The following is a 21,741-nucleotide window of genomic DNA, read 5'->3' on the forward strand; positions in this document are numbered from 1 at the left end:
CTCCTTGGATGCTGCCTGAACTGCTGTGCTCTTCCAGCACCACTAATCCAGAATCTGGTTTCCAGCATCTGCAGTCATTGTTTTTACCTGAGTGTAACAGCAGACCATGTGTGGGGGCTGGGAAAGGGCATGGGAGTAGGTCCCTGGCCAAATCTTTGTCTCAGGCTTGCTGCAGCGCTCCAGCGCACCTCAGCAGAAGCTGGAAGAACAGCACCTCATTTTAGGCTTGGGAACTCTATACCCTTCTGGACTCAACATCAACTTCAACAATCTTAGGGCTTGAGGCACCTGTTATTGCATGGTCTGTTATTATACACGAACCACAGTTAGCCACAAATTGTCACCATTAGCAGCTATTTGATTGATTGATTGATTGAATTAAGTGTCACGCATACCTAAGTACAGTAGAAAGCTTTGTTTGCGAGCAGTACAGACAGATCATAGTAAGCAAGGACATACAGATCATCAGGTGAAAAAAACTTGGACAGAATAAGGCATACAGGTTACATCGCATAGGACATGCACGAGGCAAGAACAACATTAACAAGATCAGCATTATTTGAAGTTAAAGAGTCTAATAATGGCAGAGAAGAATCTGCCTGATGGAAGAACTTGTAGGAGAGCATTACGGGCTTCCGTGATAGTCTGGGCAGTGCATAGAACCTTCTGTAGTTTCTTACAGCTCTGGGCAGAACAGTTGCCGTATCAGGCTGTTATGTACCCGGACAGCATGCATCTGTAAAAGTTGGTGAGGATATTTATGGATATGCCAAACTTCCAGAGCTGCCTACGAAGAAGAGGCGTTGCTGTGCCTTCTTGACCATTACACCTATGTGGGAAGTCCAGGACAAGTTGCTGCTTATCATCACTCCTAGATATTTGATGCTCTTAACCTCCATTCCATTGCTGTAGAGAGAGAGTTCACCTTGCTCGACCAAACAAGGTGAATCGACGGAATAAGCTTCTATTGTTTGGGATAAAGTGAAAATCGCATATTCTGACATGCATTTGCCCTCTGGAGAGACAGAAGAAAAACCATCGACATGAAGTGTAAGGTCTGGATTAACAAGAGCCTGATCCGTAAGATCAGGACATGGTTTAGTAACAAGAGATAGTTCAAGAGGTTCTTCCTGCAGGAATGTAGCAGGGTTAAAGGAGTGTACTTAAAAGAGAGAATCAGATTCTTAAGTAATGAAATCTCATAACTGCGCTGAGCTATAGTGAGGTGTTGAGTACGTTTAGATGTAAGCAAGGATACTGTAGAATGTGAGGTACAAACTTCTACATTTTGATGTAAAGTTATATTAGAGGCAACCAATACCATAGTATGGATGGCAGGGGCAATCTGGGTGCAGGAAGGCATACACTGAGCAACAGGATCAGGCTTAGTAGAATAATAGGCAACAGGGCACCAAGAGGAGCCATGTTGCTGGGCGAGAACAGCTGTAGCACAGGTGTCAAGAATGGCAACATAAAGATGGAAGTGGTGATCATGCAAAGGTCGGCCGAGTGCAGGTGCTGAAGACAGGGTACTTTTAAGTTCTGTAAATGCTAGTAGTTGTTCAGGGGTGAGTTCATACCATAGAGGCCTGGATTTAGGTTTAGCCCCTGTCGTTTGGTCAAGTTCTGTCTTGACCTTGCCGATGGTAGCCTTACTGTTGGGATCCTTTAGTTCCCAGAAGTAACAAACCTCTCTGCTGAATTGTGCAACCTCGGCATCTTGCCAGTGGATGTTGTGGGTTTTAATAGCTTTCTGTACCTGATCAGGTAAGACAGCCATACATAGGGCATTAAATTGGGGTAGTTAGTGTCACCAGAATAAGCGCCATAGCATTCCTTAAAATGGGTAAGGAACTCCTCAGCCCCTTTGCACGAGCTGGGTTTCCACGTTAAGACTTTACCCACATTAACTGCACAACTCCCTGCTTGGTGGAGACAGGTAATAATCCAATCTGATCTGTTAGGTTTGGCCTGGTGCCGGACTACAAGCTGGGTATGATTATTACATTGTAACATTTTTAAGAACTCAGCCCATTTTTCAGGGGAAAGGATGCAATCTATGAAGTGAAGTAGGTCTTGGGAGGCAGCATTATAAATGGTCCTAGTCCTATTAATGTAATTAACAAATCCCTCAGGATTCTTTCCATAACATGGAGCCTTATTGATAATGCTTGAGAATTCATGAGGTTTCCATGTTTGATAAAGGTCCACAAATTGAGCTTGTCCTGGATTCAGGGCCTGTGGGTTAGGAACTCTTCTATTTGGGAAATTTCTTTTTGGCCCTCCCACATCAGGGTGAGTGCAAGGACTGATATTAAGGTCCCGAAACTTTGATTGCAATTTATCAAAGTCTTTGGGATTTATTAGTATGGGCAGTGGAAATCAAAGGAGTCGCTTCACTGTTTCTTCCACATTTTAATTTTAATTAGTGTGGTGGGCAACAGATTCGTGGTAAGCCAAATCCTTATTCAGCTGAGCAGTTGGGGGAAGGGTATGGGCCTTGGCACATTCGTCCTCAGAGTAAGGGGGAGGGTTCAGGCGGGGAACCAGAGGAGGTCTCCTGACAGGATGGGAGGCATAAAATATTTCCTCCGAATCAGGTTCCCATCCCCCATCCACAGATGGATCAGGTTTTTTTAGTAATGAGTCTTTGGGAGAGGGGAGGGTAGGGTATAAGGAACAGCTTTTGTTGTCAGTTTCGTCATGCGCAGCTGCAATCTTTTGTTTATTCACCAGTTTCCCTTTTCTTTGGGGCTCCTTATGTTTCAGTGTAGATTCAGAATCTTTGTTTTTTTTAAAATTTTTTTCCCTTGCCAATTCCAATTCTGCTTCTCAATTATGTGCTTCACATTTGCGTTTTAGTTCTGTCCAACCTAGTTTGAATCCTTCCTTAGTTAATGGACTAATTCCCATTTTAATATAGTTTTGTCTCCATGATGATTGCATGGGTTTTCCCATTTTTCTCTAGCTACCTGTTTCCACACTGATATGGCTTCTTTCTGCTTACTTCCCTTTTTTTTTCCAAATCCCTTGTTCAATTTTAATGAGTAGATTTAAATCATGTTGCCTTCTAGAGGCCAACCCTTATTCTGTTGAGCAGTTGCGGCCGATATTCTCCTTAATTGTTTCTCATAATTAGGACACAGACTTATTATTTCTGTTAGGGGACATTTGTCTTCCATCTTATCTGGAGTTGCATCCATATTTATCTTACCTAATTTAAATCTTCACAAAACTACTGATCTACAGGGGCTCCAACCCCACAAAACACAAACATTCACTCACCAACAAGCAAATGTGCATCCAAGCCAAATCTCAAAGGATTAAACTTTCTGCAAACTGCAGAGAATCAGCACTGAATCTCTGCTTGCCTGTCTCTCTCTGTCTCGCGCACATATTTTAAGGGTAATGAGGCACTCATGTTCTAGAAGTCAAAGTTAGGGAATTTTAGCCTCATAAATCCTGGCTGTGGCACATAGCTGCTTAACCAAGTGTGCGAGAGTTGTATCTTTGGCCAGCATTTTTCTTAATGCTATAAAAGCAGCAACCACTCTCTATATTTCATAAACAAAGAACAAACACCAAAACAAACAGAACAAAACCATAGCAGACAAACAAGGTAAAATGGCAAAGCAAGACAAGCCAAGCCAAACAGGTACAACAGAGAAGATAATCTAGACCTAAAACTTTCACTAATTAACAACCTGACAATGAATAAGACTAATGATTCCTGAAAACCATTCTTCACATTCTAAAACCCTGACAGTTTCTGTTTTTAGTACCTATTTAAACAATCTCATTTAGGGTTCCGTTAGGGTACCATGAGAGTGAAATGGGGGAGGCATCACACAAAGATGCAGACCGAGAGCAATCAAGGTATAATCTTACCTTGTGGGCCCATTGGTCTCGAGTCCGACCCTTAGGCGGAGCTCCTCTTTTCCAGTTTCACTCAAACGTAGCCCTTGTTGGAACCCTGCTCGCAGTGCCAAATTGATAAAGTACAGATTTGAGACGGCCCAAGGAATTCCTTATGAACTCAACCTGTAAGCCTCTCTTGGTTCGTCCTGGAGAGCGTACCTTTGGTAGTCTGGAATTAAAAAAAACTCTTACAGACAGTTTAGTTTAATTTTAACATCCTCTTCATTTACTCATAGCATCACTGTTACAACATAACACTGATACCTAGAAGCCAGGAGAGTATGATATTGCTCTTCCTTCAAGAATCTTGGCAGGCTATTTTGTTGTACTATCACAAACAGACTACCTTTATACACAAATTTACAAAGGCTGTACTGTCACAGACACTAAATGTTAACAAAGGTACTGCATGTTCTGAACTAGACGCATAATAGTGAAGGACAATAATTCGAGAGAGAAGTTAATTGATACCGAGTTTTGTTTCGAGGTCAGAATCAAACATTGTTATTAATTTCACAAAGCAATAGCTGTGAATGTTATCATGGTGTCCTGTTTATACAAATTCACTGATGTTAAGGCAAATGTTCTTAGTTGTCTTATCCTCCCTAACTGTCTGTTTTCTAGTGTGCAGCAAATGTGTTCTATAATTTGAAATCACATTTTAATCTAAATGTTTAAGGACAAGTTTTAAGGTTATAAACATTCTCAATGGGAGCACGTTCTCCTCTTTTATTTCTGAAGATAATGATCAGTTCTTTTGTTTTGCCGACATTGAGAGAGATATTGTTATCATTACACCACGTCACCTTGCCCGCTATCTCTTTTCTGTTGCGATAATGCTGTCTCTTTAACAAAGTTAATTTTGTCCTTGTTTCTTTTCACAAAGACTCGGAAAGGTAGAGGTGCTGGTATGTCTGAACTGACTTTAATAATGGCTAACAGATACTGCCTAAGTTAACAATCAGAGGAGGCCTTTAGAGTTTTTTTAAAAACAGTTGTACAATGAAAGGGGAGTGGCCAGTTCTCTCGGCTCAGGTTTTTTTTAAGTTTGGTTTAGTTTGAAGCTGCTGGTCAAAGAAAGCTGTTGGGGAGAAAGGTTCACGGATTCAACAAAGGTTTTCTGGCTGACTCTCTCTTCCTCTGATATTTCTCCCGTAAGGACCTGGGTTTGATTTTACCTTTTTTGCCAAGCATGATCATGGGGATGTTGCAGGAAATGGGAATACCATCTTTAAATTGCGATAGAGTCGCTTGCGTTTTCAGATAGGTTAAATTATTCTATAATCTGTTCACTTTTGTTCGTGTTTCATTTGGTAGTCTGTAAATAAATACTGTTTTGTTTTAACTGGGTGGTTTGACCAGCTGCATCATTCCTGGAATATCTATCTTATACCTGCTTAAAATAAATAGAAAGGTTAGGGTCAGGACTACCTTCTTGAAATGTTTAAGGGGGTCCGCAATACTGTATTATGATTGTGAACCTGTAGATGGTGTACGTTCTGAATTTGGCTACACAATTGTGTGTAGAGTAGGGGGCTCAGAATCCATCCAGAATATTATTATGGAGGAGATTCGTCTAGAGGGGATGAGCAGGTGTCTGACATAGGTGTCCTTCTTAGCGTGATGTTCCAGGGATGAGTACAACACTAGGAAAATGGCATTCGCTGTGGACCTGTTATGTCGGTAGGCAAATTGCAGTGGATCGAGGCAGGCTGGGAGTATAGACTTAATGTGGGCCTCTTGAAGCATTTCATGATTATGGAGGTCAGAGCCACTGCGTAGTCATCATTAAGGCACGTTGCATTTACTTTCTTAGGTACTAGGAAGATGGTTATTCATTCTCCCAGGCTGATCGGTATCCACTCCTTTGTCTGTTCAACTGTTCTTCTCTCTCTTTGGGCTCTACTTCCACCTACCATTTACTCCTTACACCCTCCCCCAAACGCTAGCTTCTGCATAAAACCAATTTTTTCCTAGCTACATTCAGTTCTGAGGAAAGGTCACTGGACCCGAAACATTAACTCTGCTTTCTCTCCACCGATGCTCTAGACTTGCTGAGCTTTTCCAGCAATTTCTATTTTCATTCCTAATGTATTAATTAAAATTTGCCCCCAGCCATTAAAAATGAAATAAAATTTCAAAGTTAGTTCCTGACTGCAAAAGGGTTGGATAAGTCAACAATTCAGTATAGATCAAAGAAATGAAAAATCCCAAACAGAGATAATACATCACTACTATTGTTGAGATGGTGAAAATAAACTTAATAAGATTCAACACTAGTTACCATTTTAAAAGGGCATAGGAACTTTAAAAAAAAAACTGACAATCGGTATACGAATCCAAGATTTAATCTGTCACATTAATTTATGTTAACTAACTTCTTACATGATTTGGAGTTGCCGGTGTTGGACTGGGGTGCACAAAATTAAAAATCACACAATACCAGGTTATACTGGATTAGTGGTGCTGGAAGAGCACAGCAGTTCAGGCAGCATCCAAGGAGCAGCGAAATCGACGTTTCGGGTAAAAGCCCTTCATCAGGATGCTGCCTGAACTACTGTGCTCTTTCAGCACCACTAATCCAGTATTTGGTTTTCAGCATCTGCAGTTATTGTTAATACCAGGTTATAGTCCAATGGGTTTAATTGGAAGCACTGGCTTTCGGAATGCTGCTCCTTCATCAGGTGGTTGTGGAGTACACAATTGTAAGATACAGAATTTATAGCAAAAGTTTACAGTGTGATGTAACTGAAATTGTACATTGAAAAATACATTGACTGTTAAGTTTCTCAGTTGTTAGAATGACACTTCCTTCATATGTAAATCACAAAACTTATTTTGTAAAGTTACGTTCTCAGGTTAACTTTAACAATTGGTGTCAACCCAGATAATGTGTTGAAGGTGTTAGCCCCCTGTGTGCTGCTGTCTGTGCCGTAATATTTAGGCTGATTCTCATCTAAAAAATGAGTTAACAGAATCTTACATGGATTCATGCAGTTTTTGAGCTAAGTACAATGTAACTCTGCAAGTACAAATTTACTCCACAAACGCACAGTGTGTGTGTGTGTGTGTGTGTGTGCGTGTGTGGGGGGGGTCGAGTGCTTGTGATTGTCTGTGAGAGGGTGCATGTGTGAGTGTGGGAGTGTGTGTGCCTGTAGGAGTGTTTGTGAGTGCGTATAGAAGTGTGTGTGTGTATAGGAGTGCCTGTGTGTGTGTGTGTATAGTGCAATGGTGGTTACCGACCAGAGGCTGATAGCTAGGTTCGGTACTCATAAGGAGGGCCTCAACTGGGACCTTGGGTTCATGTCACACTCCAGGTGACCACCATTGCACTATACACACAGACAGACACTCCTATATATACACACACACACTCCTTCAGACACACACACTCCCACATGCACCCTCTCACAGACTTAAGACTCCTTTATACTCACACACACACACATTCTCTCACAGTCACAGACCCCGGCCCCCGCCGCATGAATTCATGTAAGATTCTGTAAATTCATTTTTTAGATTAGAATCAGTCTAAACATTATGTTACAGGCAGCAGCACACAGGGGGCTAACACCTTTAACACATTATCTGGGCTGACACCAATTGGTAAAGTTAACCTGAGAATGTAACTTTTAAAAAAGTTTTGTGATTTACATATAAAGGAAGTGAAACTAACACGGCCATTCTAACAGATGAGAGACTTAACAAACAAACAAGGTATTTTTCAATGTACAATTTCAGTTACATCACACTGTAAACTTTTGCTATAAATTCTATGTCTTACAAATGTGTACTCACAACCACCTGATGAAAGAGCAGCACTCCGAAAGCTAGTGCTTCCAATTAAACCTGTTGGACTATAACTTGGTGTTGTGTGATTTTTAACTAACCTTTTACAGCCATGGCCCCTTGTATCTTCAATTTTCTCTCTGCATCCATTTTAGAACTGCCAGAAATACTTCTCATGCAAATCTTTTGATGGTTGAGTATACAGCAAAAAACAACAAAAAAATTAGCAAAATCTTAGCTTAATAATTTATTTGCATTTGTACCTATTTTTGTATCACCTATTTGATGCAGCTTGATTGTAGATTTTTCCATGCCAGGCATTGACAAGGTGCAATATATCATTTCTGATGGTTGAACTATGGATATATTTTAACTTGAACTAAAGCAATAATTTTTTTTGGTATTTACTTACCTTAAGTTTGCTTCCATCCAATTGCAGCAACTGTTCTCCATCAATGCCTTTGGCAGTAAATTGTGGAATATATTGTTCCATGTTCAGTCCCATAAGCCAATGAGAAACCTGGTGGGTGCTCCAATCCAAAACAGCACGAGTCTTCCACTGATTGTGTTTTGGTGATTGTCCTTCATCGAGGATCTATCAGAAAGTAACAAAAGAAGAATTCACAATAATGATTGTGATATCAGCTGTTTGTTCATTAAATAGTTAAACTGTGAGTTACTAGCAGAAATTGAGTTATTACAACTTATTTACATTTCTATTCTTCCTCAGACAATGTTCTCACTTGGAACCTTCATGTCACTTACTGAAGTAGACTATAGATGTCTCCATTCCACACTTACTGGAGTATATTTTTCTTTTAAGTCTTTATGCACCCTTAACAAGCTTCAAGGTTAAACATATGCCAGGTATAAATTCACTCATCTGAATCAGAGGAGAAAAATTGGAGTGATGTCACACAGGAAAGCAGTGAGCTGATTAGCTTGTAAGGGAACTACCTTCATAAGCTCACCTTAAATAGCAGTTATTTAAAAATTGTAGAATTATTTCATGAAAATGTTAACTTCTAAGACCAAAGAAATTTAAATTATGCAGATGAGGGCAGCTGAATGGAATGCTTGATCTATCATGTGTGGGGAGTCATGGAGCCTACTGATGCAGGAAGTACTCCCAACTGCACAAATGTACGCTTTGGGTTTTGGAACTAGAGCAGCAGCTGGAGACACTGTGGCACAATGTGAGGCCCAGGCTTTCGTATATAGCATGTTTAGAGAGGTGGTTACACCACAGCTGGAAGGACTGGAGGAAAGCAAGGAATGGATGAACACCAGGCAGCCAGAGTGGAGCAGGTTGATAGGCAGGAGACCTGAGGTTCAATTCATAAATCCATTTTTCATTTTGGAAGTTGATGAGGGCACTGGTATCTTCAAGGGCATTAGTGACAGCTAGACTTTTTTTTACCATAAACAGCCAGACTGTACAAGAGGGGAGGGAAGAAGTGGCTGAAGACTCAAGGATGGCCTGTTGCCTTCCTGATGCCAGGGTCAGGGATGTCACTGTGTGGCTGCAGGGCATCCTGAAGGAGGAGGATGAAACAAGTGAGGTCAAGGTACACATTGGTACCAACAATATAAGTAGAATGAGGGATGAGATTTTGCATCAACAGTTCAGGGAGCCAGACAGTAGATTAAGAAGCAGAGCCCTAAAGGGTTTCATCTCAGGATTACTCCCAGTACCATGTGCTAGCAAGTACAAAAAAGGAGAGTACAGCACATGAATGCATTGCTCAAGAGTTGGTGCAAGAGAGAAGTTTTAGATTCCTGTATCACCGGGTACAATTTTAAGGAAAGGTACATCTCCAAGTGGGACAGTCTGTACCTGAACGAGGTTGGGAATAACATCCTTGAGGGAGGGTTTGCTAGTGCTTCAAGGGGGAATTTAAACTAGTTGAGCAGGAATAGGGGACACAGTACTTTAAATAAATAGTGACGCAGCATAGCTTAGAAAAGAAACCAAGGCACAGGGAGTTCAGCCATGTAGAGTTTCAAGGCATGGCTGGATTGCCTATATATCAATGCTAACAGTTTTATAGGTAAGACAGATGAGTTAAAGGTACAGATTGATACATAGAATTGCAAAGTTGTTGCTATCAGAGACGTGGCTGAGGGAGAGACAAGACTGACTAATGTTGTAATCTCCAGATTTCGTCTTGTGCCACGTGGCAATGCGTGTAGAATTACAAAGATAGGTCAGATGAACACATGGCTAAGGAAATGATGCACAATGGAGGATTAAGATTTTTGGAACATTGGGACAACATTTGAAGTAGATAGGTACTATATTAGCTGTAAAAGTTGAAATTGAACAGCAAGAAGTCTAAAGTCCTTGCTGGGAGGTTTGCATGTGCTGTTGGCGAGAATTCAAACTAATTTGTTGGGGAGAGTGGTGCATAGAATATATGTAAAGTCAAGAGCAAGGTTCAATCAAAAATTTGGAAGGAATGCTAGGTTACTTTAGTCGGCAGAGAAAACATGGGTAGGATAAGGCACAAGGGATATTAGGAAAGCTAAACTGCATCTAATTTAATGCAAGGAGCTTGACTGGTAAGGCGGATGATTTTAGAGCTTTGATCAGCATGTGGGTATATGATATTAAGACATGGCTGAAGGAAGGAGAGGGCTGGCAGTTCAACATTCCATGTACGTTTCAGGCACAATGCGGGGAGAGGGACAGCGTTCCATTATTGATAAAGGAAAGCATCAATGCAGTAATAGAAGGTCTTCAAATGAGGCCATGTGGATAGAGTTTAGAAATCTTTAAAAAAAATGAATACTTTTTTGGAATTATAATACAGGCCTTCCAACAATCAAAGGGAAAGAGAGGAGCAGATATGAAGGCAAATCATGAACGATGAAAGAGAAACAGGCTTGGGATTTTATCTCTGCTAACATTAACTGGGATTCATGCAAAAAGATTGATAAGGTGGAATTTTTAAAGGACATCCCAGACAGCTCTTTTGTGCCTGCATCTAATCCTAAGGAATGACGTCCGTCAAGTGGTTCAAATTTCAGTAGCTGAGCATTTTGAGGACAGTGACCATAACTCTAAGTTTAAAAGTCTAAGTTTGAAAGGTATACAGATAATGCAGAACTTAAGTGTCTCATTTTAGGGAAGGCCAATTTCAATATCATTAGACAGGATCTGGAAAACGAACTGGGATCAGCTACTTGAAGGTAATTGTACATTTGGAAAATGGGAACTTTTAAAAGTAGCATAGCGAGAATTCAGGGCCAGTGTGTTCTTTTAAGGGTGATGGGGAAGGGCAGCAAGTCCACAGAGCCCTAGATGTCAAGGGATATCCTGAATGTAATAAGAAAAAGAAGGAAGCACATGTCAGTTGCAGCACATCAAAAACAGGGGAAGTCCTTCAAAAGTATAGACAGTGGATGGTTTGCTTTAAAAATAAATCAGGAGGCAAAGAGGAGCCATGATATATCTTTGGCAGTAAGGGTCAAAGAAATCCCCAAGGCATTTTGTAAGTATAATAAAGGGATTACCAGGGAAAGAGTGGGACCTATTAGGGACAAAAAGGGCGACCTGTATGTGGAGCTTGAAAACATGGGTGAGGGCTTAAATGAACACTTCTGATCTGTATTCACAGAAGAGAAAGGCATGGGATTTCAGTTGGGATGGTGAGGTTCTAGAACATGTTAATCTTAACATGAAGGAGGTATTAGTTGTTTTAACAGGTGTAAAGGCGCATAAATCTCTAGGGCCTGTTGAGATGTATCCCAAGCTGCCATGGGAGAAGATTGCTGGGGCCCTGGCAGAGATACTTAATAAATTGCTGGCCACAGATGACTGGAAGGTAACTAATGTGGCTCCTTTGTTCAATAAGAGCAGCAGAGATTGACCAGGTAATTACAGACCTGTTAGCCTGATGTCAGTGGTAGGGAAACTATTGGAAAAAGTCTGAGGAACAGGATTAAAAGTTAACTAAATATACTGAGAAGAGTTGTGCAGTTGATGTCTTTTACACTGATTTCAGAAAGGCTTTTGGCAAGGTGCCACATGAAAGGCTAGTCCAAAAAGTAAGAGTCCATAGGATCCAAGGCAAGTTAGCATACTGGATTCAATATTGGCTTGCAAACAGGAGGCAAAAGTTGGAGGGATATTTTTGTGATTGGAAACCTGTGACCAGTACTGTACGATGGGCATCAGTGCTGGGAGCTTTGCTGTTTCTTATGTACATAAGTGATTTGGATGTGAATGTAGACAATACAATTAGTAAGCTTTCAGATGACACAAACCACTGATGGTGTTGTTGATCCTGAGGAGGATGTTCTCAGGCTGCAGTCTGATATTGATCAGCTGATAAATTGGGCAGGGCATCAGCAGATGGAATTTATTTCTGACAGGTGTGAGGTGGTGCATTTTGAGAGGTCTAATAAGAGCACACAATGAATGGAGATCCCTCGGGTGTACTGAGGGACAAAGGGACCTTGGTGTACAAGTCCTGAAGATGTCAGCACAGTTAGATAGACTGGTGAAGAAGGGATGCAGGATGTTTGTTTTCATTAGCCAGTGCGTAGAATATAGGAGCAAATAAGCCTTCTTACAACTTTATAAAACTTTGGTTAGGCCATAGGTGAAACACTATGTGCAGTTTTTACTGTCACACTATCGGAAGAACGTGATTGCACAGGAGACGGTGCAGAAGAGATTCATCAGTATGTTACCTGCGATGAAAAATCTCAGTTATGAGAGGTGGTACAGGTTGGGCTTGCTTTCCTTGGAGCAGAGACGGCTGAGGGATGATTTGATTGAGGGATACAAAAGTATGAGAGGCATAGACAAGAGTAAATCGTGAGAATCGTTTCCCTAAGGCAAATGTGCATAAGACCAGAGAGCATATGTTTAAAGTGGTTTAGATTGTTTAGAGGAGAACTGAGAGAAAACTTTTTCACCCAGAGGATGGTAGAAATATGGAACTTGCTGCCTGAGAGTGTGATGGAGGCAGATACTTTCATAGCATTTAAAAAGCATCTGGATAAGCACATAGTAGGCCTTAGACCAAGTGCAGGCAAATGTAGTTTGCTGCTTGTTGGTCAGCATAGACATGGTGGGTCAAAGGGCCTGTTTCTAAGCTGTATAACTTTACATTCAGGCAAAGCACAGGGAGTTGCAAAAGTAGAGGTGTTACCACATTATTAGTTAGGGAGTCAGTTATTTCAGTGAGGTTGGATGATATCTTGGAAGGGTCTTCAAATGAGGCTTTGTGGGTGCAACTTAGGAATAAAAAGGGAGCAATGAGACTGTTAGGTGTGTATTATAGGCTACCAAACAGCCAGCAGGCAATTGAAGAGCAGATATGTAGTCAATTCACTAAGATGTGTAAAAACAATAACTTATAGGAGGTGATTTGGGACGATTAATTAATAAATAATATTAATTGGGATAATTATAGAAAATGGGTTTAGCAGAGTAAATTTCTTGAAATGTATAAACAAGAACTTTTTATATCAATAAGTGGATGGTCCTACAGGGGATGGTGTAGTGCTGGACTTAATTCTGTGGAATGAAGCCAGATAGGTGTCTGAGGCATAGAGGGGGACCATTTTAGTAATAGTCACCACAACATTATAGATGCAGGGGCCCAAACTATTCACAATATCCCAGAGTGCATTTGAAATATTGTGAGCTGTTTAGGGTCCTCCATCTAATGAAGAATGTTCTGGCAGAAGTCTAGAAGAGCTTTATAAGAATGATCTTGGGGATGAAAGGCTTTTTGTAAGAGGAGTGGTAGACAATGCTGTGTCATACACAGTTGAGTTTAGAAACGTGAGAGAGGATCTCATTGAAACTTTCTGAATACTGAAAGGCCAAGATACTGTGGATGTTTCCATTCGAAGAGACTTTGGACCCAAAGCGCAGCCTCAGAATGAAGGGACTACCCTCCCAAATTGAAATGAGGAAGAACTTCTTCAGCCTGAGGATGGTGAATCTATGGAACTCATTGTCACAGAAGGTTATGGTGGTCAAGTATATTTAAGACAGACAGATAGGTTCATGATTAGTAAGGGGATGAAAAGTTATGGGGAGAAGACTAAGGGGAATAGGATTGACAAAATATCGAATGGCAGAGCAGACTCAATGGGCTAAATGGCCTAATTCTGCACCTAAGTTTAATGTCCTATAAGTTCTATGTTTGTTATGTAAAAAAAAAAGATGGTCTGCAAAAAAGTGTTGTGGATTTGGGTAAGGTAGATTGTATTAAACTTTGGCAGAATATGGCTAAAATAGAATGGGAACAGCTACTTGAGGGCAATCTACAGCAGAACAATGGAGGACATTAAAAACGGTACTATGTAGATACAGGCACATATTCCCCTTAGGGCGAAATGTAGAACCACAAGCCCAGAGAACCCAGAATATCTTAAGATTTTCAGAACAGGGTGAAGAGATATGTATGACAGGTACAAAGGGAGCAAAACAATGGAGGCACTGGAGGAGTATAGAAGACAATTAAAATGGCAAAGACAGGGCATGAAAAACCATTGACAAGCAAGCTTAGGGTGAACCCCAATAGAGTCTACAAATATATCAAGGGAAAGATAATAATCAGGGAGAGTAGGGCCCATTAGGAACAAAGAGGAAAATGTGTGTATAAAGCCGGAGAAAATTGGTAGTACCTGAAACGAGTACTTCACATCTATGTTTACTTGGGAGGAGGAGGATTCAATTACAGAATCAAGAAGATGGACTGCGAGGTTCTTGAACAGATTGATAGAAGAAGCAAAGTAGTACTGGAGGTTTTGGCGGGTTTAAAATCAGGTAATTCCTATGTCTAGATGATTTGTAACGCAGGCTACCGTGGGAGATGAGGAAGAATGCAATAGGTGCAGTGACCCAAATTTGTAAATTATCTCGAGCCACAGGGGAGGTGCCAGAGGTCTGGAGGACAGCAAATGTGGTTCCAATTTTCAAGGTAGAGATAGACCAGCGACCTACAGGCTGATGAGTCTCACCTGAGTGGTAAGAAAAACTACTGGAGAAAATATTGAAGAAGAAAATTAATCCCTATTGAAAAGGGCAAGGTTTAATCAGAGATAGTCAGCATGGCTTTGTTAGAGGGAGTCATGTCTAACAAATTCCACTGAATTTTGTGTAGATGAGGGTAGAGCACTTGATTTCGTTTATATGGACTTCAGCAAGGCCTTTGACAAGGTCTCACATGGGAAACTGATAAAGAAAGCAAAAGTTCATGAGATCCAGGGTAAATTGGTAATTTGGATCCAAAATTGGCTTAGTGGCAGGAGACAGAGGGTGGCGGTAGAAAGCTGTTTATATAAGTGGAGCCTTGTGCGCACTGTCGTACTACAGGATCACTGCTGGGTCGTTCATTGTTTGCAGTATTCTTTAATCATGTTGATGAGAATGTTGGGGGGAGAGGGGAGAAGGAAGAGATGATAAGCACATTAACAGATGGTAGTGAGAAAGGTCTTCGGTAACAGGAGGATAAAGATGGGCTGGACAGATGGGCAGATCAGAGGCAGATGGAGTTTAATCCTGATAAATGTGAGCTGCTACACTTTGGAACAAGTACTAAAGGGTGTACTCAATGAACGGTAGGACACCAGCAAGTTCAGAGGAGCAAAGGGACCCTGTGGTACTTGTCCAAAGATCCCTGAAGGTGGGAAGATAGGTTAATGGGGAAGTTAAGAAAGCAGACGGGACACACCTTCATCAGTCTACGGATAGATTATAAGAGCAGGGAGTTCATGTTGGAACTGTACAGAACTTCAATGAGGACACAGCTGGAGTACTATACAGTTCTGGTCACAGCACTATAGGAAGGATGTATTGCACTGGAGGGAATGCACAGGAAATTTACCAGGATGTTGCCTGGGATAGAGCATTTTACCAATGAAGAGAAGTTGGATTAAACTGGATTGTTTTCTTCAGAACAGCGAAGGTTGAGGATGGACCTGATAGAGGTATATAAGATTATGCGGGGCTTGGACAAGATAGATAGAAAGCAGATGTTCCTTTCAGGTAAGAACTCAGGAACCAAGGGCACACTTTTAAAGTGAAAGGCAGGCGGTTTAGTAGAAATTTGAGGAAAAACTTTTTTACCCAGAGGGTGATGGGGCTCTGGAATGCACTGGCTGGGAGGACAGTTGAGACAGTTATCTTCACTTTTGTAAAATGTTTGAAGCATCATAACATTCAAGGCTATTGTCCTACTCTATGAAAGTGGGACTTGTGTAGGTAGGTATTTTTGATGGTCCAGACTCAGTGGGCTAAAGGCCCATTTCTTCTATACTGTATTTGATACTTTGGCGTGTTACAAGCAGTGATTTTAACTCTCCGTCCCTGCTTTCTCCCCAGTGTCTGGTGGAAACCAGGCAGGAATAAATTAAAAATATGCAGGATTCCACCCCCTTTTAATTATACTGTCCTTAATTATAATTAATAAATATACTGATATTAACTTCTCTTCTGAGTTTACATGCAAAACACCTGTAAGAAAGTAGCAGGATCCTTCTCTGAAAATGGAATTTGTGTTTCAGTGATGTTGTGATAGCCCCAAATAAATGCTAATGTCCGCAGGAATCACATTCCCCATTGGTTTAGGTCCACTTTTTAGTCTGCGGTGTTAGTTTCAGATTCCTCCCATTGCCATTTTTCTTTTGTGGATGAATGCTTTTCTGATCAAATTAAAGAATCAAGCCTCTAAACAAATGCTATGACTATAAGAAGGCAGAACATGGCTGGATTTTAATGCAGACGTGCCAATGAAGTTAACAATGCTCACCATTTGTAAGTATTATACAATAGTAAGTATACAATACTAAGTCAACATCTGATAGCCACATATGTACAGTTAAATACAGAAATCAAGTTGCTCTCTGAATTGCCTTGTTCTGCCAAAACCTGCTAAAGACTTCATAATAAATAGGTGGAACAGTTTGAAGTTGCAGCATTTAATATACACACAGTAAGTTTGTCAGAAAAAAAAGACACAAGTAAATTCGTAAATAGCTTCAGAGTCACACAGCACACAAAGGCCCTTTGGCCATTGAGTCCGGACTGACAATAACTACTACTAAAGGCACACTAATCCCAATTTCCTGTACTTGTCCCATATCATAGAGTCATAGGCATGTACAGCATGTTAACAGACCCTTCGGTCCAACTCGATCATACCGACCAGATATCCTAAATTAATCGAGTCCCATTTGCCAGCACATGGTCCACAACCCTCTAAACCCTTCCTATCCATGTACCCATCCACACGCTTTTTAAATGCTGTAATTGTACCAGCCTCCACCACTTCCTCTGGCAGCTCATTCCAAACACACACCACTCTCTGTGTGAAAACGTTGCCCCTCAGATCCCTTTTAAATCTTTCCCCCTCTCACCCTAAACCGATGCCCTCTAGTTCCAGACTCCTCCAGCACAGGGAAAAGACCTTGACTATTTACCCTATCCATGTCCCTCATGATATTATAACCCTCTATAAGGTCACCCCTCGGCCTACAACGCTCCAGGGAAAACATGACAAGCCTATTCAGCCTCTCCCTATAGCCAAAACCCTTCAACCCTGACAACCATCAACGTAACTCTTTCACGTTTCACATCATTCTTCCAATAGCAGGGAGACCAGACTTGCACACAATGTACCAAAAGTAGCCTAACCAATGTCCTGTACAGCCGCAACATGACCTCTGAACTCCTATATTCAATGCTCTGACCAATAAAGGAAAGCATACAAAATGCCTTTTTCACTATCCTCTCTCCTAGAGACTCTATTTTAAAAGAACTATGAAACTGCACTTCAAGGTCTCTTTGTTTTGCAACACTCCCTAGGACCTTACCATTAAGTGTATACATCCTGCCCTGATTGTCTTTCCAAAATGCAGCATTTCATAGTTATCTAAATTAAACTCCATCTGCCACTTCTCAGCCCATTGGCCTATCTGATCAAGATCCCGTTGTACACTGAAGTAACCTTCTTTGCTATCCACTACACCTCCAATTTTGGTGTCATCTGCAAACTTACGAACTATACCTCCTATGTTCACATCCAAATCATTTGTATAAATGACAAAAAGCAGTGGACCCAGCACCGATCCTTGTGGCACACCACTGATCGCAGATGTCCAGTCTGAAAAGCAATCCTTCACCACCACCCTCAGCCTTCTACCTTCTAGCCAGTTCTGAATCCAAATGGTTAGTTCACCCTGTATTCCATGTGATCTAAACTTGCTTACAAGTCTACCATAAGGAACCTTATTGAACGTCTCACTGAAGTCCATATCGATCACGTTCACCGCTCTGCCCTCATCAATCCTATTTGTTACTTTTTCAAAAAACTCAATCAAGTTAATGAGACATGATTTCCCACACACAAAGCCATGTTCACTATCCTAATCTCATGATTCCCTCCAACAACTTGCCCACGACCAATGTCAGAGTCACCTGGCTTTTTCTTACCACCTTTATTAAATAGTGGCACTATATTAGCCAACCTCTAGGCTTCCGGCATCTCACCTATGACTATCCATGAACCAAATATCTCAGCAAGAGGCACTTCAATCACTTCCCTAGCTTCCCATAGAGTTCTAGGGTACACTTGATCAGGTCCTGTGGATTTATCCACCTTTATATGTTTCAAGACATCCAGCCCCTCCTCCTCTGTAATATGGACATTTTTCAAAATGTCATAATCTATTTCCTCACATTCTGTATTTTTCATGTCCTTCTCTACAGCAAATACTGATGTAAAATACTCCTTTAGTATCTCCCCCATCTCTTGCGGTTCCACAAAGGCTGCCTTGCTGATCTTTGGGTGGCCCTATTCTCTCCCTAGTTACCCTTTTGTCCTTAATGTATTTATAAAATCCCTTTGGATTCTCCTTCAACCTATTTGCCAAAGCTATATCATGTCCCTTTTTTTGTCCTCCTGATTTCTCTCTTAAGTATACTCCTACTGCCTTTATACTCTTCTAAAGAATTCACTCAATCTCTGCTATCTATACCTGACATATGCTTCCTTCTTCCTGACCAAAACCTCAACGTCGCTGGTCATACAGCATTCCCTACACTTGCCAGACTTGCTTTTCTCCCTAACAGGAACATACTGTCCCTTGACTCTCACTATCTAATTTTTGAAGGCTTCCCATTTTCCAGTCGTCTCTTGACCTGTGAATATCTGCACCCAATCAACTTTGAAAGTTCTTCCCTAATATTGTCAAAATTGGCCTTCCCCCAATTTAGAACTTTAACTTTCAAATCCTGTCTGTCTTCTTCCATCACTATATTAAAACTAATAGTTATGGTCACTGGCCCCAAAGTGCTCCCCCACTGACACCTCAGTCACCTGCCCTGCCTTAGTTCCCAAGAGTAGGTCAAGTTTTGCACCTTCTCCAGTAGGTACATCCATATACTGAATCAGAATATTTTCTTGTACACACTCAACAAATTCCTGTCCATCTAAACCCTTAACACTATGGCAGTCCGAGGCTATGTTTGGAAAGTTAAAATCCCCTATCATAACCACCCTATTGTTCTTCAGATAACTGTGATCTCCTTACAAATTTGTTTCTCAACTTCCTGTTGTAATATTGGGCAGTCTATAATACAATCCCAATAAGATTGGGATTCGTATCTCTCAGTTCCACTCAAATAACTTCACTTGATGCATTCCAAGGAATATCCTCCCTAAGTACATCAGTAATATAATCCCTTGTCAAAAACGCTATTCCCCATCCTCTCTTCCCCACCTTTCTATCCTTCCTATAGCATTTTCATCCTGGAACATTAAGTTGCCAGTCCTGTCCATGCCTGAGCCATATCTCTGTAATTGCTATGGTATCCCAGTCCCATGTTCCTCTCCACATCCTGAGTTTATCTGCCTTCCCTGTTAGGCAACTACATTGAAATAAATGTAGTTCAATTTACCTTGTTCTCGGTTTTGTTCCTGCCTGCCCTGACTGCTTAAAATTTAAAATTTACCTGGACCGTCTCAGACTCCTCCCTCCCCTTCCTAGACCTCTCCATTTCTATCTCGGGCGACCGACTCAACACGGACATTTACTATAAACCGACCGACTCCCACAGCTACCTAGACTACACCTCCTCCCAACCTGCCCCCTATAAAAACGCCATCCCATATTCCCAATTCCTTCACCTCCGCTGCATCTGCTCCCAGGAGGACCAATTCCAATACCGAACAACCCAGAAGGCCTCCTTCTTCAAAGACCACAATTTCCCCTCAGACATGGTTGACGATACTCTCCACCGCATCTCCTCCACTTCCCGCTCCTCCGCCCTTGAACCCCACCCCTCCAATCGCCATCAGGACAGAACCCCACTGGTCCTCACCTACCACCCCACCAACCTCCAGATACATCATATCATCCTTCGTCATTTCCACCACCTCCAAACAGACCCCACCACCAAGGATATATTTCCCTCCCCTCCCCTATCAGCCTTCCGGAAAGACCACTCCCTCCGCGACCCCCTCGTCAGGTCCACACCCTCCACCAACCCAACCTCGACTCCTGGCACCATCCCCTGCAACCGCAAGAAATGCAAAGCTTGTGCCCACACCTCACCCCTCACTTCCCTCCAAGGCCCCAAGGGATCCTTCCATATCCGTCACAAATTCACCTGCACCTCCACACACATCATTTACTGCATCCGCTGCACCCGATGTGGCCTCCTCTACATTGGGGAGACAGGCCGCCTACTTGCGGAACGTTTCAGAGAATACCTCTGGGACACCCGCACCAACCAACCCAACCGCCCCGTGGCTCAACACTTTAACTCCCCCTCCTACTCCCCCAAGGACATGCAGGTCCTTGGCCTCCTCCATTGCTGACCATGGCAACACGACACCTGGAGGAAGAGTGCCTCATCTTCCGCCTAGGAACCCTCCAACCACAAGGGATGAATGCAGATTTCTCCAACTTCCTCATTTCCCCTCCCCCCACCTTATCTCAGTCCCATCCCTCGGACTCAGCACCGTCTTCATGACCTGCAATCTTCTTCCCAACCTCTCCACCCCCACCCCCTCTCCGGCCTATCACCCTCACCTTTACCTCCTTCCACCTATCGCATTCCCAATGGCCCTCCCCCAAGTCCCTCCTCCCTATCTTGTATCTTCGCCTCCTCATTCCTGAAGAAGGGCTTATGCCCGAAACGTCGATTCTCCTGCTCCTTGGATGCTGCCTGACCTGCTGCGCTTTTCCAGCAACACATTTTTCAGCTCTGATCTCCAGCATCTGCAGTCCTCACTTTCTCCACTTTGCCCTTACTGCTTGACTTGCTCCTTTTCCCAACTGTACCAGTCTCATAGTGATCCTCTCCTTCCTATCTCCCTGGGTCCCACCTCTCCCACCTTACTAGTTTAAATCCTCCCAAGCATCTCTCGCAAATCTTCCTGCCAGCATATTAGTCCCCTTCCAAATAAGATTAATTCCATTCTTCTTATGCACGTCACTTCCAGCCAAGAGATTCCAATGATCCAAAAATATGAACCCTTCTTCCCTGCACCCACTCTTCAGGCACGTATTCGTTTGCTCTATCCTTCTATTCCTAACCTCACTGGCTCACTTACCAACCCACCAGCATCCACATTCAAAGAATCATTACCTGCTATTTCCGCCACCTCCAGCAGGATGCCGCCACCACACATGCATGCCTCTTCCCTTCCTTGTCGGCCTTCCGCAGGACCGTTCCCTTTGGGACACCGTGGTCTAACCTTCCTCTATTCCCACACCCCATGGCATCTTCCCATACACTCGCAGAAAATGGAGTGCCCCTTTTCCTCCTCCCTCTTCACTATCCAAGGAGCCAGTCACATTTTTCAGGTGAAACAGCAATTTACCTGCACTTCACAATCTAGCCTACTGTATTGCTGCTCCCAATGTGGTTTCCTCTACAGTGGGGAGAGGGTGACTACTTCGCTGAACACATACATTCTGTTCATAAAAATTACCCCTGAGCTTCCTGTTATCTGCCACTTCAACCTACCACCATATTCCCTGGCCAACATCTCTGTCCCA

The 21,741-nt window shown here is 42.2% G+C and overlaps 1 protein-coding gene across 11 annotated transcripts in view; it reads right to left on the reverse strand.

The window, feature by feature from the left end:
* ppp1r9a (protein phosphatase 1, regulatory subunit 9A) overlaps nt 1-21,741 on the reverse strand; it is a 363,720-nt gene that overhangs the window by 24,444 nt on the left and 317,535 nt on the right. For 9 of the 11 annotated variants that reach the window (XM_072575462.1, XM_072575464.1, XM_072575459.1 and 6 more), the window contains one exon: nt 8,120-8,302. In XM_072575462.1, coding sequence (XP_072431563.1) covers nt 8,120-8,302 — 183 coding nt within the window. Of the gene's footprint in view, nt 1-3,888; nt 4,088-8,119; nt 8,303-21,741 lie in introns of all 11 variants that reach the window. The other 2 variants (XR_011961323.1, XR_011961324.1) reach the window with 1 other exon arrangement.

Source organism: Chiloscyllium punctatum, chromosome 8, assembly GCF_047496795.1.
Source record: "Chiloscyllium punctatum isolate Juve2018m chromosome 8, sChiPun1.3, whole genome shotgun sequence".
NCBI lineage: Eukaryota > Metazoa > Chordata > Chondrichthyes > Orectolobiformes > Hemiscylliidae > Chiloscyllium > Chiloscyllium punctatum.